General features: G+C 40.4%; 2 protein-coding genes across 5 annotated transcripts in view; one reads left to right on the plus strand and one right to left on the minus strand.

The window, feature by feature from the left end:
• Positions 1-9,513: 9,513 nt before the first annotated feature.
• On the minus strand, positions 9,514-18,760 carry THOC7 (THO complex subunit 7). Of its 2 annotated transcripts, none has more exons than XM_001371436.5 (8): positions 18,545-18,760; positions 14,756-14,873; positions 13,803-13,930; positions 12,737-12,823; positions 11,840-11,897; positions 11,299-11,365; positions 10,553-10,622; positions 9,514-10,197 (listed from the first exon to the last, which is right to left on the minus strand). In XM_001371436.5, the coding sequence occupies exons 1-8, from the start codon at positions 18,561-18,563 to the stop codon at positions 10,130-10,132; spliced, it is 615 nt and encodes a 204-aa protein (XP_001371473.1). In that variant the 5' UTR covers positions 18,564-18,760; the 3' UTR covers positions 9,514-10,129. The 2 variants fall into 2 exon arrangements, with proteins under 2 accessions (XP_001371473.1, XP_007500083.1); XM_007500021.3 differs by having other exon boundaries at positions 17,765-18,595.
• A 20-nt stretch (positions 18,761-18,780) lies between these two features.
• The window catches only part of ATXN7 (ataxin 7), a 98,973-nt gene continuing 95,777 nt past the window's right edge, over positions 18,781-21,976 (plus strand). For all 3 annotated transcript variants that reach the window (XR_008913353.1, XM_056804368.1, XM_056804369.1), the window contains exon 1: positions 18,781-18,874. The gene's annotated coding sequence lies outside the window, so the exon portion shown is untranslated. The remainder of the gene's footprint in view (positions 18,875-21,976) is intronic.

Raw genomic sequence — 21,976 nt, forward strand, 5'->3', positions numbered from 1 at the left:
TTTATAATCTGGCCTTTACATAGCTCTAAAGATCTTTAGCTGGATGTGCATACACTATTGCACTTTCTAAGGGGAAATTATAATAATTTGGGAATAAGAGGGAAATAAAAGAGAAAGAGAACAAAACTAATTATTGCTGGGTGCATTGACAAAAAGCCGATTAGGTGGCAGTCCCCTTTGACATAAGCGTTTACATTCAAAATAAATGAGTTCGACTTCCCCACAGTTCAATTTCACTACATCCCAAAGTTCATTCTGGATCCTTTGGTGCAGTGTGAGGTTTCTGCAGGCATCTCCACAACACCTTCTCCAAACAGATCACTTTCTTGATTTGGGGAGGTAGCAAGTTTCTTATCCTAAAATTACTCTCAAACAAGAAAAAATGTATAAATATAATGTAGAATTTTATGACAATTATACAATCCGCCCTGAGGAGGGTGTTGATAAATACGGATCACCCTGAGATACATGGCTGAGTTATGAGGCATGTGAATCATTTGATAAAAGGAAGTCAAAAACATAAAAAAACATATAGAAGACACATATAAAACCCAGTGGAATTGGGCGTCAGCTATGGGAAGGGGGAAGGGTAGAAGAAGGAAAGAATATGATTCTTGTAACCAAGGAATAATGTTCTAAATTGACTAATTAAATAAAATTTTCAAAAAATATATAAGAAAAGAAAAAAATCCAAATTAAATAGTATATAAAAATTCTGAGTAAGCAAGAATAAGCCCATAGCAGGTCCTAGAATCAGGGCCCAATAAAGTGATTTATGTCCCACAAGTCTATAGGACCATTGCAGCAATATGCATTTACCCAATCAGCAGCCATGACTACAGAAAATTGCCACATTATGAAAGAGAAAAAAGAAGGCCTAGACTTTAAAGCAAGTGGGAAATAGCTTCCCTTGGTCTGATTTTGCCTTCACTTACAGGGATAGGGGAGCCAGAATTGCAACCAAACTAAGGTTCTTTGTCTGAATTTGGCACAGGAAAATCCTGTATCTGACATTGTTGAACAGCCTCTTCCTTGAACCTCAAAACAAGACCTCTGTCTTGGGGCAGATTCTCATCAATTCCTCTAGGATTGGTTGGTCTCCTCGACCCTGTGCTTATAGGCACTATATAAGCTGTTTTGTGAACCCTTCATCTGTTATCAGACACAATCATTAATCAAAGTCCCATAATATTTAACAATCAGTGACAGGTTTCCATAGTCTAAAGCTTTTGAGTATGCATTAATATTAGGGCTAATGGATATTGTAAACTTATATTAGTACAAAATAAAAAAAAAACATTAATACTGATAAAATGTGCTTCAAGTACAAAAAATGAGAGAAAAAAGAAAACTCAAATACTCTATTGTACATACAAATAAAAACAATTATACATTTTTTAAAAATATACAGTTCACAACCAGTGACACACTGTGTTACCCAAGAAGAGGCAGATTACAAAGGTTTCTCATCCAAAAATGAGATCAATTTCCTTTTTACCTTGGCATGATCCACAGTGTGAGTGCAAATGATTTTCACCAAGTAACAGCTTTATAAAACAGTAGTATATCAGGTAATGTACATTCAAAGAAGTATCCAAATCCCAAAAATCATAAGAGCCCATTTAATGACAAGAGCAAACAAACTCACTATCATATAGGATTCACATGAGTTGCTGTGTGACATTTAAAAAAAAATCTTTGAATCTCATGGATACCTGTCACAAGTTCTTCAGATCTAGCCAATCTTTCAACGTTGGCTGAGATATTTTTAACAAAGTCCATTACTGCCATCATTCCAAAATTTGGTAGGAGAGCCCAGAAAAAAAACACAAACCTCTGTACTGCTGATGAAAACCTTTTGGGTCTAAAATATTACCAAGAATATAGATCATTCTGGTGGAAGGTGTGACAAGGGAATCACTTTAAAAGACTGATATATATTAATTTAAGGTCGCCAAGGAATTCAGCTATGTAATTCCTAAATGAAAACTCAAGTCAGCTGTCAACCTTTTATGGAGTTTAATTTCAATAGGAGGAAGAAAGGAATTAGAGATAGAGAGAGAGAAAAAGGGAGAGAAGGGAATAGGGCTTAAATACCCCTTCTGTTTAGGCTGGACCAAAAGGCCCAAGCCCTTAGATAGCTGAGGCAAAGAAAAGAGATCAGTCCCTATTACTCACGTGACCAAAATGGAGAAACAGTCTCAGAGGCCCCCACCTTCAGCTTCCTTCAGAGCAAGCTTCTCAGAGTACACTGCCACCACTCAGACCAACTCCTCAACCACCTCGAGTCTTCAGACCCCCCTGATCTTTAAGGAAACCATTCAAGTTGCCTCCCCTCAGTTCTCACATCTACCAATCACTGTCCATCAATTTCTCTGTGCCAATGGAGGCTCTAGCTTAACCCAGAACCGCCCAGAGGCTTTGCACATGTCTGTTGAAGGTCATATTTTCAAATAATTAAATCTTTGATCCTTTGCTACAGCCCTTTCTAAATCCTGTTAACCTGAGTAGGGTAGAGATTGGAATAATTAAATTTTGATCTAGGCTGCAGCCCTTACTCAATCCTGTTAGGACTGAATAGGGTGGAGATTGATTCCAAGTATCTCCATTGTATCAATTCTAAAATAAATCATGACTCAAAGAAATTCCTGTTCTATGCTTAAGCATAGGTCAAAGTCCTTTCCATTGTTCAGCAAAAGGTTTCTGTCCTAAAGTAATCTTAAGAAGGGAAGAGAAGGAACCTCCCATGCCAATGGGGTTCCCATTCCAATAGACTATCAGTAAGAAATTTTCCAAGTATGAAATATCCCAATGGTGAAATTTCCAACATTTATAAGTCTAAGGAATTTTGAGGTTTACAAAGGGTAGAGTAAACTGGAGAGTTACAAATATAAAAACCATCCAGAAGACACTAGGCAACATGGGTAATGCTCCTGTATCAGGAGTCATCCAGAGGTACCATGTCCCCTAGGAAAACTTTCCTACTTCTTGGATGAGACTGTAACAACTGTAAAAGGCATGTCTTTATATGTCTCATCCATTATATTTTTATAAATGCAGAGGTGGGAAATACAATAGTGCTATAGAATTTCAACTACTTCACTTCAACTACTAAATGGACCCTTTACCTTTAGTTACAAACAACTCAAAGGTAGGCAAATGATTAGTCAGAGGTAGTGGTGCTCCTAGATATCCTGAAAAATTACTTATTAAGACCCCTTAAAATCAATTTACATTTTTAGGTCATTAAATTCACCAAAAGTTCATCATCTATGTGACAATTAACAAAGGTAAAAAGGAACAAAAGGCTATTTAGGCAACATGTGATCTTGATGGATTTGGTGACAAACCCAGTATCCATAAGGACCTATGGTTTTGCCATGAGAAATGATTTGCACAAGTTGTTTATGGACTTTTACAACTGTATTTTCTCCAGTCCAGCCATACGGGGAGGTGCAAATAAAGACAATGTAACAGCATATATAACTAATGGCCAAAACACAGCAGTAGAAAGTGATAAAGTGTAACAGAATATATTAGATTAGATCAATATGTGAACTTAAAAAATAAAATTAAATCTTAAAACAATCAGTAAATACAATATATGTGACAGGATACAGGCACAGAATTCAAGAGTCCTTTTCTCCAATTCCAATAGATGTGTTACAGAGACTTCTTCACTTTTTGGAGGGGATCAAACCAAAACAGTTAGCAAAGGAGTCTGAAAAGCTAAAAATTGATCTCCAGACTCTTTAAGGTTCCTTCCCCTCCCTAGTATCATCATCCATCTAGATTCCTTTGGTCATACCTCTGGGGTTCCCTATAAGCTCACTGGGCATAGTGTGGACAACCCCATATTAGATGTGTTGCAGAGACTGGGCAGGCCAAAATAGCTAGGGGGTGTAGGGAGATAAATCTTCCCCCTGAATCTCCAGAGTACTCAAGCTATCAACAGCAAGGTATTCAGTCAGTACACCCAGGAATGGTAGCAAGAAAAGATACCCCAAAACTTTGAGCAGTGGGAACTCAGTGAGGCTCTCTGGGAATGGAAGCTGTTTGAGATAAGCAGGAAACTGGGCCTTGCTTGCAATTCTACTTATTAAATTGGTTGCAAATCTACTTCCTGTTTGTAGGTGACCCTACCCTAGTATATACTGGGTAGGAGTAAAAACTCACAAGATTAGTTACCGTGGGTTCGGGGCCTACCCTGTCCGCGGCTTCGGGCATCCTTGACTAGGTGTAGTAGATAATGATGGGAAACAGCTTTCATTTTCAACCTGCTACATAGGTGTCATATCTGTTCCTCCCTTGCTAGCTTGATTTTTATTTTTATACCTTCAGTGGTTACACATACACATACTTTTATTCCATGGATTCTAACAACAAACGCAAAGCTTTTACAGCATATGGATGTTTTTCTCATCACAGGCAGCATGGCTAGGGTCAGTTCCTCATTAACCTGTGAGGCTCAGGTTAAGCCAAGAATAATCATTCGTTACTTTAATCAAATACACAATAAATCAAATCTCCAAGGAGACAATCAACACACAACATTGTTGACAAGTCTACATTAATCAATGTATACTAGATTTAAGTAATTTTCCAATATAATGTTCACTAAGGTTTCTAAGACAGATCTTAAACAATCTTTAATTAATTAATCTTAAACAGGCTTTAAACAATCAGTGGAGTATAACCTGCCAGCCTCTCCCTGAGAGGTAATTAATATATTGGCTCAGGAGAACTTGTTCCTGGTCTGTGCATGGGGGTTAGGAATTCTGAGCACAGATTTGCCAGAAGTTTTATGCCTAGAAAAGAGGATCCCATCTAAGTGGGTACATAAGAATTCTTAGGTTTAATTTTGTAAGTGGGATCGATCTCCTGGTGATATTCTGGTGGGATAAAGTGGAACATCTGTATTAACCCTGCAAGCATGTTGCTCTCATCTATTTTCTCCTGGGGAACAAAGGGATGTTCATGAGAGAAGGCACACAGAAGGGGTCTGAGTGAGTGTTTCCATCCTTCCTAGGGCCACTGTGCAATCCCCAGTTTCCACCTGTGACCATGTCAAACAGCATGGGTTTGATGGCTCCCAACAGTTAGTAGATAGAGACATGCCCCAATCAGCCTTTGAATGGAGATTGGCTGAAAGGCTTTAGCCGAGGCTAAGTTAGTAAGGGAAAGCAAAAAAAGCTTTCTATTTTAGGCACAATGAAGGTTAAAAACTCCTCAAAGCCCCTTAGCTGAGCTGGTCTGGGAAAGCAAAAAGAGTTTAAGCAGCTACCATGCTTGAGACCCATGTGGGGGTTTAGGAAAGGCCTTAAAGAGAGAGCAAACTTCAAGGAGTAAGATAAGGCTAAACTTTCTCAATTTAGCCCAAAAATTAATACCTTCTAACAACAAAAAAAAAAAAACTGAGCTGAAATTAACTTCCTCCAGCACTCTGGGATTCTGGGCTGCAAGATGTTAGCTTATTGGTTACACAATACACAGTATTGATTCCAAGACAGAAGGCAAGGGTTTAAAAAAAAAACAAAAAACATATAACATGGGAAGGAAAGTGGGTTGCTGGGAATTGAAGTTTTAGGGTTCAGATTCCAATTATGCAATAGTCATAGAACTATCACTAGATCATTGCTCTGAGAAGGACCTCAGAGATCATGTAGTCCAAACCCCTCATTTTACCAATAAGGAAATAGAGGTCCAAGGACTTTAATCAACTTGCCCAAAGTCAAACAGGTGGTTTCAGATGTAGGATTTGAACTAGGTCCTGAATCCAGATCCAATGGTCTTTGCAACTGAGTTCAGATTGAACATATTTCAGAGGAAAAGGGGGAAAAACAGATTCAAGTTGTTTTAGACAATGGAAGATTTGAAAAAAGGTGACTGGGAGAAGGCACTGTGAGGAAATAAAATGAGAGTATTAGTGGTCGAAGTAATATACAATTTCCATCTCCCACTATTTCTCATGCAAGTTAGGCTAGTTTTACCTTAAGAGGCAATGAAGCCATTCTTGGGACTCAGTGGCCTAAAGATTCAGGCTCTTAACATCCTTTCCTGATCTTGAGAGTACAAAATAGCTTTGAGGAGTACCATTTTTTTTCCTGAGGCTTGGTTGGTGGAAAACAAGTGACTCCAGCAAAGAAACAATTTAGCTGACTAAACGAAAGTCATCCTCTATGCAAATCCTTTTAAATATTCTTCTCTTCCTATGGCTAAGTAAAGTTTCATTTGCTAACTTTGGGCTGGATGGCTAGAATAAGCATTTACAGAAAGCCCATTCTGTGCCAGGCACTATACTAAGCACTTTACAAATATTACCTCACTTGATCTTCCCAACTATGGGAGGTGGACACTATTATTATCCCCATTTTATAGAAAATTGAGGCAAACAAAGGTTAAATGATTTGCCCGGGGTCACATAGTGTCTGAGATCAAATTTGAACTCAAGTCTTCCTGAATGCAGGTGCAGCAGCACTCTCTCCACTGTGCCACTGAACTAGGAATGTCCCATTTTGTGCTATTATCCACCATAAACTACCAGAGTACTGGTTTAGCCAAGCCCATCCCAGAATCATGTAGGATCAGAACAGAATTATTACACTGAATTGAGGGATGGATAGTGCAGAGGAAGGTGAACCTTGATGGGGCTTTTGGGGACGTCTCTAGACGGTGTTTGCGGAAAGATTAGGCTGTAAGCTGTCTTACTGCTATTCCAGCAAGGAGAGGCTTGGGTGAATAGGCAACATCCTTAAGAACAGGACCTTGAAGACAGTTGTCTTAAACTATCTCTCAGCCCTACTGGCTGTGCCTTCCAGCCTGGTAATTGAAGTGTCCTCCACGTTCTAATAGCTGATTTTCTCAGAACTCAATTTACCTTCAGAGGAGGTGTTAATTTGACGTAATTTGAGGTGGGAGTAGGATGAAGAAGAAACGGAAAGCTATTTCCCCCTTACTAAAAAGGACAAATATAGATGAGGTTGGATTCATCTTGCTGTGATTGGTTGATTTTTTATTGCTAAGAGTCATCATTACCTAATTGCCTTTGCAGAAGCCTACTGAAAGACCTCTGTAAGGGGGGCATATTGATGGGTGAAGGAGGAAAGAACTGTTTACTTTGAATTTTTCTAAATGATTGCAGATGAATAAATGGTCCTTTGTCTCATATGTATATGAATATGTGTGCATGGAGGGGGAGAGAGAGTAGAATAGTGTGAAAAGTAGCATAAAAAGACAAGCTCAGAAACTATTTTGGGGGATGGGGGAAGAGAGACAGAGACAGAGAGAGAGGAAGGGGCAAGTTGAGGGGTGGCAAGAGGAACCCCCAACAGTGACAGGATACAAACTAAGATTCTGGAATTTTAGTACTGTCTAGCGACTGCCCTGAAACAAGTAGTTTTGTTATTTTGGCATTTAAGAGGCCAATTGGAATTGTGCCACACAGACTCTGTTGTGATTCTTTGGTCCAAACCATTATGGTGGGCAGGCAGTAGAAAGGACAATTCAGAGGAGCCTAGAGGCATTTCTGGAATTGGAGAGGTCAAATGTGCTAATGGCACTCCAGTCAATTTGCTGAGGACAGGCAAGTGTGCAGCGTCTGTTTTAGTTTCCATTCTCGCTCCTGCACTGTGAACTCAAATTCTGTGTCCCTGGAGCTTCCAGTGAGGGTCCCTGCACAACGCTCAGGTCCTGGGTGCCCTCCTCCCAACAGGACAGATATGATTTCTTGCACATGGAAAACAGAACACATGTATTAGCCTTGAGTAGGCTCTGGCTTTGTCTTCCTCTATTCCTATGAGTTCAACACATCAGGATATCTCAGTAGCAGCAGGAGGAATTTCCTACGTTGTAAAAGGCCACTAACAGGAAGGGGAAGCCAAGCTTTGGAATGATAGGCCAGAATCCTTTGGAATTGCCTCAACAGCTCCATCCCTTGTGGCAATTCTTGATCTCATCAACTACAATGGACCAGCAGTGAGACTCTGGGTTTAACAGTCAAGCAAAAGCAAGAGAACCCCCAAAGTGTCTGCCATGCTCTGGAACCCTCTGCACAAGGCAGTCGGGCCTGGGACAGTCCTGGCCCTGGCAGTGAGGCAGCCTGGCAGACAGGCTACAATTGTGGGGGCCAGCAGGCAGATAAGGCTCCAAAGAGGTGGTAGCTAGTGGGCAGACATGGGGTCCAGTGGGGATTAAACCCAGGGGCATAAAAGTGGACATTGGCATGGGTGACAGAACAGATGGATTTCTTCATAACTGTGGGCAACACAGTACCCAAAGCCATCATCTGGCTCCTCCTCAGTCAGGGCTGGGGGCCCAGCCAAGTAGTGGTCTGATTGGGAGTTTGCTTTCTAGCAATAATAGGAAAGGGAATTATCTACTCAGAAGTCCCCAATTAAGGGAGCAGTCTTCTGAGGGTCTCTTGATGCCTGGATTCAGTATTCCTCTCCCCATCGCACCCCTAAACCCTTCACAGGGCTCCCAGGGAGGTGAGATATCCCAGCTGGTAGACCAGGGAACATTAAGTAGAAAAGTCCCAGGCCTATGAGGATTGGTGCCTGCAGTCAGTGCCATCATCTCTGCTGGCACCCTACCTGATGTTCCCAGTAATGTTATGCTTCCCACTTTAGAGACCCGCCTCAGCTGCAACAATCTGGCCTCTCCCTGGACCATATGGACCTGACTGTTAAGACCTTGGACTCCTCTCAAGGGTATGCATAGGGAGGGGAAGTGAAAGTCAAGGATTTCTGGACCTTTTTCTCCCATAATCCTTCTCCTCTGTTCTTTTCCTACTCCAGTGTGGTTTGCCTTTGACTAATTATCCTTTCATTAATTGTTGAATGGGCCACATCCCATTTTTCCCACCCATATTGAGCATGTTCTACCAGCCCTGAACATAACTGGGAGTTGTCGAGTGAGGTAAAAATGTTAGGGTGGGGGAAAAGAGGAGCAAGTAAAAAGGTCCACTACTAATTTGAAACATATACTTCGGGAAAGCAGCCCCTAGTCTGGGCACTTGTACTCTCAAGGCTTAGCACTTGGTAACAGATTCATACTCAGGGACTTACTGGCCTTGGGGAGAGCTGAGAAGCAGGGACAAGGAGCCTAGGGGGGGCAGCTTTGTGAATCCAAGACATTAGGATACCTTTGTGGCAGATGGGAAACAAAAATGAATCCTGGCATGGTGGCTACTTGTCTTACTTCTGTACCCCAGTATGTTCCCTCTTTACTGAATTCCTACCGTTTGCAGAACATCATACAGGTTGTTTTCTATCAGGGCTTTCTTTATAAGACAACTATGCATGGGCTCATTTTGGATTCAATGTTATCATGTGCTCACTGGAATTCTTTGTTCCCCTCAAGAAGGTCTTAGAGCAGAGGTGGGAGGGCCACTTCCAAAGAGGCCAGAAAGGTTTCCTGGTCATGTGTTCACATCCAACACTCAAGAGGCTTTGATTTCATAAATCAAATGCAGAACCATACTTTCAGAAATATTTTACAACCTTAATGATCAAATTGGTTAAATTTCATTTATTTAAAAGTGAACAACTCATTTCTCTAGGTTAGAAATGGATGCATTATTTGCTCATGTGTTTTTCCCCATATATAGAAGTGTGACATAGAAATTGTGGTCAAGTGCTGGTCTTGGATTCAGGAAGACTTGGCTAGAAATCTCCTTCAACACCAGCTTCAAAAGCCTGGGCAAGTCATCACTTTTCTGTACCTCATACAGTTCCGAGGACTTCACTACAATGGTGTGGGTGTCCAAGGTGGGGAAAGGAAACTCCATCCAAAGTAGACATATTCCAATATATAATCCATGTGTATATTCTATTAGTGCTTCCTTGTAAAATACAACTTATCTGACTCAAATTCAATTTTATCATTTTAACAATTACCAAAATATGCACGAAAATACAAACTGAAAACATCTGAATAAAAAACTTCATAAAAACAAACTTCATTAAAATAGTTTCTTTACCTAGTTGGACATTTGAAAAAATTAATAAAAATTTATCATCCACAGTCTGTTAGTTTCACTGAAGCAACAATGACTTAACATTTATGCTTAGCCATGTGGAAGGAACCTGAGCTATTTAGATCTCTCCATCCTGGTGAGACTTGTGTTGGCCTACTGTTTAGTCTCTGTTTCCATGCCTGCTTCCTGAGCCTCTTCCACTTCTGAGAGTTTTTCATCATCTGAAATGGAGAAGTATATGCAAAACTAGTTACTGCTAGTGACGAACATGATGAAACCCAAATAAAAGGTTTGATATGAATCTAGCAACGACAAAACTTAAGAGCAAATCTTAAAATATTTCCAGGAATCTCAGCCACTTTGAAAAATTATAGAATCTCAAAATGCAGTGTTCACCTAGTAAGAACATTCCCAGAAGCTGGTTCAGGAGTTCTAGCCTTCATCTACCTGACAAGTTATTATACCCCTTCCCAGAAACAAGCACAACACTAGGTTCATGCAATGTTCTAGTATACTGAAAAAACAAAACAGCCTACTTCAATTAAAATGCTATTTGTTTTAATAGAAGGCACTTACTTTCTAATGTCTGCTGAAGTTCATGAATGGTACTAAGAAGAACATGGAACTGCTTTCGCCTTAGTTCCAGCTTGATTTAAAGGAAAAGAAAATGTTTAAATGTAAGGTGATTTACAAATATAAGCATATCCACGTTGAAAAACACGTAAAGACAGAATCTTGATGTTTCTATCTTTAAAGCGCCCATGTTTTCTCCCCTCCACTATCATGGCCACTGCCCGAGTTCAAGCCCTCATCCCCCATTAACTAGACGAATGCCAGAGCTTTCTAGTTAAGCCTCCGAGCCAAATACCAATCCATCCTTCACCCAGCTGCCAAAATGGTTTCTGCCAAAAAAAAAAAGGCAAGTCTGATCACATTGCCCTTTTACTCAAACTCATGCTCCACTTAGCACTGAAAGCACTTCCCTTCCTATTTGCTCCTCCTAACAGGAGTCTCCACACTTTTGTATTAAAACTGCCAGTCCCTGTAATACTCTTCCAGTTTACTAAGCTTCCCTAAAGACAAAGCTACAATCTCCCCTTCAAAGGAGCCCTCTCCCAGATGCTAGTGCCTTCTCTCCTTCTCTCTCCCCCCATCATCTCTCATCTACCTATATATAATATTGTATCAACAGTGATTTATGCATTGCTTACCCGCTTCTAGAACATAGCCTTCATGAAGGCAGGCTATTTTTAGCCCTAGGACTTAGTACAGAGTGTGCACAAAATAAGGACTTCATACCTGATTGACAGATATAAACATACCTTATCTTCAACATTTTCTTTTATATGAGAAAGGTGTTGTAATTCTTTCCCCAAAGCATCTAGTTCCCTGAAAAAGAACACCAAAATGAGCAATATGCAGTTTGTCCATTTTTGATAAAGAATCAGTATCAAATTACTTTGTAAAAAATCCAAGTACCTATGCAGAGTAAAATAGAATATAATAACTAGGCTGCCATATCTGAATATTTTACACAGCTGTTTGGCAGTTTTGAAATAATAATGTACATTTTCAATCTAAAACTGTTCTAGACAATGAAATAAAATGTAATATTAAGGACTCAACCTGTTCTCTCTCATTATTTCAGAATGATGTTTAATTTCATAAGTGACTCAATCTGGTATAAGTTTTTCAAATGTTACATGCTCTTTTGTGCCACACTTTTAGGGATATTAAATAAAAAATAAAAATATGTTTTCAGAATAATTGCAAACGCTTAAGTTCTAAGAAGAAAAAAAAGATCACTATTACCTTAGAGTATAAGCATATATTAATTATAAGAAAGTAAAATATTAAACTTACTTTAATGTTTCATGCCTGTCTGGGTGGTGCTGTATGACTTTTGCCAAAGCATCATATTCTGAAAGACATAAAAACTACCATTGCTGCTTACCAAAGACATTTTTTCCCTGGGTAAGACTGGCCAGTACAGCAGAGAAGACACTATCCAAAAGCTTGGCTTTACTTTGTATAGGTCATTTAAGCTTTGTATAAAACAAGGAAATTACTACTTGTGCTCTCTGAGATGATGGTAAGAATCAGCTAAGATTCTACATATTGATCCAAATGAAGGCTAAGCTTCTCCCAACTCTGAATTATGTAAAACACAGTTCGACCTATAATCAAAACAAGTGCTTTTTGTTTGTTTGGCCCCTAAGTATCCCTAGGTAATCACTTAGAAGACAACATCTTTCTTCTCTCTTCTTAAGGGAAAAGATGAAGTGGCGACAGTGTTTACTTACTGTTGTCAGTCCCTTCCAACAGCATTCTTGAGCAGCTGTTTGTTTTAACATGTTATTTTTATATTATTTTATAACGTATGCTTCAAAGATTTTTCATTTGAGTGTTGTAATCTATATTGAGGGTGGCCTAGATTTGGATCAATATGGTAATATATATGGAGGCAGGTACTTTGCCTTTTACACTGTTAATCAAGTGGGTTTTTTTTTTCCCCGTTCAGTACCAGTCCCCTTTACCATTTGCAAAAAGACCAATTTTGGCATAAAAGTCCTTACAAGGAATGTAGTAGACATTTTAAGACAATGCCAATTGAACCTAGTAAAGAATTAATCATAGCCAGTGTAAATTTGTTATCAACATCAAGAGCTATTTTTAAGATACAGGAGTTCCTTTTTGAAATGCATCATAATTTTGATTACAGGTCTCACCTCAGAGCATATTATACCACACAATTCTTACCCTGGCGATTTTTCCGTATTCGTTTTGCTTGAAGGATCTGCTTTTTGCACTCAGCAATTTTTTCATGTGCTCCAGCTATGCTATTTTCTATATAAAAATGGAAAACAATTTTTTAAAAAGTTATAATGTCACCAGTCATAATTTTTTACTAGGTCAATTTGAAATATATTAAACTAAATTTTCAACTGCCAATAAGATGTTGCCATTTTAAAAATAGCTATTTTTTTCCTAAAACATTAGATGGGAATGTTTTTTGAACCAACGATTTCTAGGTAACACTCTCTCAGATTTTAAACCTCAAACATTTATTTTTTTTATACCTTTTTATTTTTCAATTACATGTAGAAACAATTTTTAATAGTCGTCTTCTGACCTTTTGAAATCCAAATTCTCTCCTCTCCTCTTCCCTTTCCCCAGATACTAAATAATCTGATACATATTATTCCAGTGTTGTTATGCATACACATTTCCATATTCCTCATGTCATGAAAGAAGACATATATCTGGCACATGTAAGAAAAAACTCATGAAGGAAATAAGGTAAGAAATGGTATGGTCTGAATCACATTCATTTTCTGATAGTTCTTTCTATGGCTTGGGATAGAATTTTTCATCACAAGTTCCTTGGGGTTGTCTTGGAACTTTGCATTGCTGATAACAGTTGAATCATTCACAGTTGATTATCTTACAATATTCCTGCTACTGCATACAAAGTTCTCTAGGTTTTATTCACTTCATTTTGCATCAGTTCAAACAAGTTTTTCTGAAATAATCTTGTCACTTATAATAGCAAAACAGTATTCCATTATAATCACAGACCACAACTTGTTCATCTATTCCACAACTGATGGACATCCCTTCAGTTTCCATTTTTTTTTCCACCACAAAGACATATATTGAACAAATAGGTCCTTTTGCTTTATCTGTCATCTCTTTGGGATATAGACCTAGTAGTATCGCTGAATCAACAAGTATGCACAGTTTTATGGCCCTTTGGGCAGTAAATCCCAAACTTTTAGACTGATAAAGAATAAATTTAAACTCAAATTACATTAATTGTACTTACCTATGTCTTTGTAAATTTTTTCATAGTTCTCCATTTCTCTGAGATTCATATCATATACAAGCAGGGTTTTTCCCATTGAAAATTCACACTGAGACAATGTACTCAGCATGCGCTGGTACTGGCTATAGCTAAAAATAATGAAGAAAAGATCTTAAAAATAGAGAAAACTATTAAAGATAATATATGGCTGTCAGTAATGAAAATTTTACTATTATACTTTTGTTATCATCTAAAATGTACTTAATTTTATACAAATACCTAATAGTCAAACCTTCAAAATGTATTTTATACATTTATACATTATATTTATTTGACCTAATAGTCAAACCTTTAACTCTGTTGTTATTCATTTCACCTTACTATGTTTTTTGCCTAAAGAAAGCTAATTTAAATAAACATTACAAGAAATTTTGATATAAATTTCAATGTTTTAACGTATAGTTAACTTCTGGATATATTATGGAATATCATTGATGAGAAAATAAATATAACCCAAAAAGTCACTTCAAACACACCCTTTTCCACATCACATCTGAATTTAAGTCTTCTATTCATCCCTTTCATAATCGGCTCCCAAGAACTGTATAAAACCATTGAAGAGTTGGAAGAGATTTCAGAGGCTGCCAACTAGTCCAACATATTCCACAAAACAAATTCCCTCTACAACATGCCCAATAAAGCAGACCATCTGGCTTTTGCTTAGAGACCTACAGGGAAGAAGTAGTCCATTCCACCTCAGGAAAGCTCTAATTGAGAGGACTTTTCTCCTTAGAAGTCAAAATGAAACACTCTGAACACTATTCCATTTTATTTGAGTTGCTTAGCGCATTGTCTTATTTAAGATAAAACAGGATGAATTTAACATATTTCCATTTAAAGTGAGAATGAGCAAAATATTTATGGCCTAAATCAAATGACAAAAGTGGCATATAAACAACAATAAACTAACACACCCCTCTTCCTGAGATCCAGCATTGCACCATTTAATGAAGCTCTTCACTAATAAGTTGATTCTTCGATCATCACCAGCACCATCACCATCAATTAAGAGACGCTTCCTTATGACTTCATCTAAAAGAAAGAACAGTAACGAATATTAAAATGGCCCAATGGATTAATTGTAATTGTGTTCTGTTCAGGTGAACAGATGATGAAAAGCAAATCTGTCAGCAATATTTTACTCTTGCTAAAATTCCTAACAAATGGAGGGAAATTCCAGGTACTGATAAGGAATTAGTTTAATAATCCTTGAGTATAACTTTAGGAAATTTTGATAGGGAAATTTTGTGCCTCATCTGATACATTATTAGCCTAGAATGGGAATGAACCACAGTCATCAAGTCCAACTCTGTCATCTTACAAATAAGAAACTTGAGATCCAGACAAAATAAATCGCCCAAGTCACAAGTGAAGCCAGTGATCTCTTAGCCTGAGTCCCCTATAAGCTAAACATATAGGTGCTGTTGGTGCCACTGGAAGTCGGAGGCAGTGAGAATACTCAAGAACTAGAGCATAGTATAAGAGGGAGGAACTGACAAAGGAAAGAAGGAAGGAAAAAAGGTATGAGATGTTTTCAATACAGTATAAACTTCAACTTGCTGTCTCCAAATCCTTAAAAGTTTCTATTTCATAAGGACCTTCAATTGGTACTTCTGGCAAATTCTCTTCCCTCTGCTCCATTGTAATTTAAAGGGTGGAAAAGAGATACAAAGAAGAGCAATTAAAGAGAAGCTCCCCTATTGAGTTATGACCTTCCAATTTATCTGAAATGGGTTGGATTTTTAAAGAGCTTGCCTGCTAAAACATTTCCAGATATAAGAAAGATAAAACCACAGTAGAGTATTGGACTCTTAGTCAGAATGACATGTGTTTACCCTGACACTTCTTAGCTGTGAAACCAAAAGCAAATCATTTTAACCTCTCAATTTATCCTTAAGTCTTAGTTTCCTCATTTGTAAAATGAGGTGATAATATTTCTACTACTTACAATACAGGGTAATTATGAGAAATTTTAAATGTTTTATAAATTTGAATTACATTTACTGTGGGCATTAGGGATACAATAAATACTAAAAAGAAAGAGAAGAACATGCCAGTGGGATTTGGGAAAAATTAATCAGGTGACCAATGTGTCTAAAATGGATCTAAAGAGAAAAGGTGCAAGAAAGGGGCCTTGATTTGAAGTCTGGTAAGGATGTCTAGTGGACAATTGATAATATGTTCAGAGTAGAGCAGTGTAGAGAGATTAGGCTGGATACATAGATTTAGGGTTAGGAGTGATTTATATAGAGACAATAACCAAATCCAGGAGAACAGATGGGATTATTGTGAGAGGGCTAAGAAAGCAAAACACAGATCTTTGAGGGACAATCAGGTTAGCAGGCAGGAAATGAATAAATATTTTGCAAAAGAACTGAGGAACAGTCATATAGGTAGGTATTTAGCCCCCTATGTGCCAGACACCAGCATAAGCACTTTAAAATTACTATCTCATTTGATCCTCTCATCAACCCTGGAAGAAATCCTACTACTACTATCTCAATTTCACAGGAGGAAACTGAGACAGAAGTTAAGTGATTTGCCCAAGGGTTATACATTAAGGAAGTATCTCACATCACATTGAACTCTGGTCTTCCTGACTCCATCCCAGTGCTCTTCTTAATACCACCAGCCACCACAGAATTGTAAACAATAAAAAGCAAGAATGTCCACAAGGAGGGGTTGGTCAACAGTAGCTAAAGCTACAAAGTACAGTAGAAGGAACATGGAATTTCGAATGAAAGTACCTGAGCCTCTACTTGGGCCTGGTACTTACTACTTGTGTGACTGAACAAGTTACCCAACCGGTTCAGCTCTTGGCATCCTCATCTATAAAATTGGGGGGGGGGGCGTTGGTAGTGGTAAACAATATGTCCTTTAAGGTACCTTTTAGCTCAAGATCTATGAAGATAAGAGCTAAGAAAAGACCACTAGATTTAGCAGGCAAGCAGTCAATTCTCATCTTAGCCGAGTGGTGGTGGAGTCCCACATTAGATTATAGGGTAAACTGTAAGAGGGTAAATTCCTGGTGGGGTTACTCCTGAGGGTGGAGGGAATATGGGACTGAAGACACAAATAAAAGTTGGCCTACAAAAAGAAGACTTTACAAAAAAAATCTCAATGGAACTTGGTAAAATGGAAATTTATGTTAAAACAACTCCTATGTCCACTCTCCCCTAAACAACTTTTAGCTATACTTTGAACTTTAGCATTCTTCTGCTGGGCATACATTACAAACCTGACAACAATAGGGCATTATTTTCATTGTTGATTAATTTTCTCAGTTCAGAGGGAAGCCCTATGTCCACATAGACCTGTCAGCAACTTCTGACACTGGGTTGCAATCACATCAGAGAGACAGAACAATCCTTATTTGGCATTACATTAAATTTACTAGAACCCTCACAATTGAAAGATCATAAAATCCTGTTCTCTTAAAAATTCTAGCTCCTCCTTTTCACAGACAATATAGTCACGGAATTTTGGGATTCAATTCTCCATTATTCCTTAAGTACTTATATTTAAGGATATAAATCCTGAACAAAACACTCTTTGTGGAAAAGAACTAGTCAAAGCTTAATCAACATATCCAATAGAGGTGATTCAAACTACCAGGAGCAAAAGTCTTAGGCCTTACAAAAGAAATGCTTTTGTCTAGACAAGTAAAATATAACTAAAATTCCTTCAGGATTTATAATGAGTTGACCATCACCGATTCTAGTTATGTATTAGTCTTCAGTTTACCTATAAAACGATCGCTCAAGTTCTTTTGGGCTTTACAACTCGGCTGGGAGATACTTCTGGAGACGGTTAATTCCAGTAAAAGATGAGCTAGTACCTAGAGTTTTTCTAGCTCGATGACATCCTAAATTCTGTTCTTTTTCCACCCCTTTGGTATATAAGCATTTTTTTAAAACTCTTACCTTCCATCTTAGAATCGGCAGAAGAGCGGTAAGGGCTAGGCAATGGGAGTTAAATGGCTTGCCCAGGGTCACACAAATATGTAATGTCTGAGGCCAAATTTGAAACCAGGACCTCCTCTGAGTCCCCTAAATGCCGGGGTATATTGTATTTTAAGAAGGAAGGAGGATGTTCCCAGTTGCTCGGCCTTCGCTTTAAAATATCCAACACACACTAAGCAGGCACCTCGTACGTGTCAGGTCTGTGCCGGCCCCGGGAACACAAAAGACTGGCCCGGTCTACCAAATCCCACAAAAATGGGCTTTCAATTTTTTGCCCGTGGAGTTGGAGGCTGCGGCGTTACAAAGGCAGGGAGGCTGCACCGGTACCCCAGGAGAGCCCCCGGATCTCAGGAGATGACGCATAGTCGTGCCCCCGCGGGCGCTCCCTCCGACCCCGGACCCCTGCACCCATAGATCAGGAATGGAGACACGCTTTCCCTGGCCCCACCAGCCCGCTACCCAGTGTCTGAGGCCCCCAGCGGAGCTGAAAGGCCGGGCGGCTGGGCGCTAGATCACGTGGAAGACCCGGACCCCTCCTTCCGACCTGCACCAAGTATCAAGGGTCCAAGTCCCTCCCTCCCACGACTCCCCCTTTTCCTTCCTTTTGTTGGGGGTCTGGGCCTAAAGCACCCCTCCCCCACCCCTACTCGGCCCCAGGACACCGCTCCTTCCAGGGGGCGCCTGAAAAGGAGGGCGGGGGGCTCGAGGAGCTTCCGGCTCCACACGTCGGGGCCTCCTCACCATCCGTCACGGCCCCCATGGCGCGCTCGTGAGCGGTGGCGGCGGCTCGTCACCCACGTCCCGAGGTGGATCAGACTACAGCTCCACCAGCGGCACGGGTCAAACTCCCACAATGCAGCCGGGCAAACAGCCATGGAGGCCTAGGGGGCGGGCCCTGCCGCCGGAGCCGCCGGTGGAGCGGCGCGCGCTCGACCCCGCCCTCCGGGGAGGGGGGAGAGGATAGGAGGAGGAGGCTGGGGCGGGGCCGTGGGGGGCGGAGCGCGCCCAGCCCCGTGGCCCCGCCCTGTGGCCCCGCCCCGCGCCGCAGGACGCGCCGCTTCCGCCCGCCAGGTGAGAGCCGCCGCGGGGCCGGGCTGGGCGGGAGGGGCGAGGCGGCGCGCGCAGACGCGGCGCGGGCCCGAGAGGGGGATATGGGAGGGGGGACGGGGCCGCGGCTCCCCAAGCCCCCCTGCGGGGCCTGGGGGCTAGGGGGGAGGGGCCGGGAAGAGAAGGTCACCGCGGGGGGTTCGCGGGCGTGCGCGGGGCGGGGGGAAGGCAGCGCGAGAGCGCGCGCGCGGCGGGGGCGGGGCTACGGCGCTCCTCCTACCAGCCTCCACTACCTGCAAAGTTCGCGCGGGAACCGGCTCCCGAGCCCGTGTTCTGTATCGCGGGGTCTGCTGGGGGTGGGGTAGTTGCATCCGTCCATGCACGCGTGGAGGCGTGGCTCTTGCGGGATCCCAGGCTCCAACCTGTCCTTGCTCCCATGTTCGTTATCTAAGGGATGCTAAAGGTGGAAGGGGAGGGGACTCGCTTCGGGGGCCCCCTGCTGGGACCACCTCCTGGGCCGGGCTTGCCAGCTTCCCTGGCTCCCAGCTGGGGCAGTATGGATGCTTGTGACCGAGTGTCGTAGCTGATGGGAGCTCTGCTTGCCGGGGCCACAACGTTAATTTAATTAGTACGTAGGGATCACCTTCTAGCCTTCCCGCTTGGACTAACTGCAATTGACTCTATTGCTAGTTTGGGCATTCTCGTCCGCATTTCGTCATCTCGGACCGAGAGCGTGTCTGTCTGCTCAGTGTCCAAATTCCCTAATTAGTTAAGTGAGGAAGAGCCACGTCCCAAACCAAAGCCGACTTTTCCCTCTCTTTCTTTGCGTTTGTGCCCCTGCCTAGCACTAAGAGTACTTCCTAAATGCTTCTTCCTTTGATTTGAACCATATACCCACCTTACTTGTTTGGGTAAAGCCCTAAGAGCTATCATCGTGGAAATCTAGAAATCCCCAGTTTATTTAGTTGGGAGGCATATCAGGCTTGTTCTACTGAGTATCCCATTGCTTCAATCCATGATAGGAAAGCTGATAACGGAATTCTGTTAAATAGTGTCAGGGGGCCAGCTAGGGGGCTCAAGAGGTAAAGAGCCATATCTAGAGAGGGGAGATCCTCTGTTCAAATCAGACTTCAGACACTTCCCACCTGTGTGACCCTGGGCAAGTTCCTGAACTCCCATTGCCTAGCCCTTACTGCTCTTCTGCCTTGGAACCGATGCACAGGATCGATTCTGAGATGGAAGATGAGAATTTAAAAAAGAAAGAAAATACTGGAGGCTTTGAAACTGTAACTGGAAATAAGTATAGATATTTAATGCTTTTTTTTAAGCTTGAGAAAAATAGCTTTAATCCTGACACATTTGAGGCTTAACAAACCTTTTGGCACAAAACAACTTGACTAAAGATGGAAGGAATTTACATTTACTTTTATATTATGTATTGAGTTGAAATCAGTCATCCTTCAATAAGGCAATCAGTCAAGAAGCATTTAAGTGCTTAGTATGTGCCAGGTACTGCCCCAAGAGCTGAAGATGAACAAAAATCACTCCCCTGGCTAGGTACTTGGAAGTTCTCTTTTCCTGGGAGATGGAAAAAAAGAGTAGACCTAGAAGAGCTTTTCACAGTCATCTATTCTGACTCCTTTCTTTTCACAGATAAAAAATTAAGTTTCCACAAGGATAAGTGATTTGCTCAAAAACTTACAGATTTTAAGTGGGAGGAGTTAGAATTTGAACCCAGAACTCTGATTTTAAATTCAAAAAATCTTGAGCCAGACAATCCTGTTTGTCCTTAAGCCTTGCTCACTTCATTAAGCCCAAAAGAATATCCAACCTAGACTAAAATGACTTTCAATTTTAATAATCAGACTGTAAATTTGATATTTCATATCTTTTCAAGGGATATATTTTACTAATATTTTAATTGGAATGATTGTAGGGAAAGATGTAAAGTTAATATCATTTTCTGTCATTATGAAAAAAAAACAAGCCTTTTGGGGGGGGGGGGTAGAAGTGGTGTTTTTTATCTTTAAGAAACAGGAAGGGGGCCAGTTAGGGATTGAGAGCTAGTCCTGGAGAGGGGAGGTCCTGGGTTCAAATGTGGCCTTGGATACTTCCTGGGCAAGTCACTTAACCATTGCCCAGCCTTTACTGCTGTTCTGCCTTGGAACCAATACACAGTACTGATTCCAAAATAGAAAATAAGAGTTTTTTGAAAAGAAAGAGAATAGGAAGGGAAATATTCTCCTGTCATATCTCTTTTGTAAGTGGGAAGTAATCTCCAATACTCAGTTGTATTAGGCCTTTTAGCTTTGTTTAGCTCAAGGGAGTTAAAGGGACTGATTAGAGGAACCTTTAATTTGTGAGAGACTCAACACAACACACACTTGATGGCTCTTGAGTAAAGTGGCTGCATTCAGCATCATTATTTTAACCTTCTTCCTCTCCTAAAGCCTTATGGGCCACACAATTTAATCTGATTGGATTATCTCAGCTATGTGGTCATTAATGTGACCATTGAATGCAGTAAACCTTTCTTAAGCTGCTGCTGGGTTGAAGGCACTTTGCCAGGTTCCCAAAATGGAAGCCACCACAGGGAAGGCTTAAAGAAACTCTTGGTTTTCATTAATTACCCTTTTCATAAAATATTATGGAGTTAAGTGAAAAAAATTATATGAAATAATTTTTTGGAAAGTATTCCTCTTTCTGTGTAATCAATTGGAAATGGCAGTTTAGGCTCCTTTATCAGTATTTTGTGTTAACATATAGGCCATTAGGTGGTACTGAGATTCAAAGCTTAACCTGGAGTCAAGAAGATCTGCCTTAAGTACTTACTGGGCAAGTCACATAACTTCTTTTTCTTATCTATAAAATGGAGATAATTATAGCACTTATCTTGTTGTAGGGATTGTTGTAGGGATGAAACTAGACTTTGTTTGCAAACTTTTAAGTAATACATAAAATTTTAAATGTAATATATATTTAACATAAATATTTTATTGTTATTATTAAAGTAGGAAGAGCCAGATCTTTAAATATTTTCTTCCTCCCTCATTTAAAATAAGAGATCTCAGTTGAAAATGCAGAACTGAGGTAATGAGTTTATACTTCCTAGCCTTCCTGACATAT

The sequence above is a fragment of the Monodelphis domestica genome, chromosome 7 (assembly GCF_027887165.1).
Source record: "Monodelphis domestica isolate mMonDom1 chromosome 7, mMonDom1.pri, whole genome shotgun sequence".
In the NCBI taxonomy this organism is placed as follows: domain Eukaryota; kingdom Metazoa; phylum Chordata; class Mammalia; order Didelphimorphia; family Didelphidae; genus Monodelphis; species Monodelphis domestica.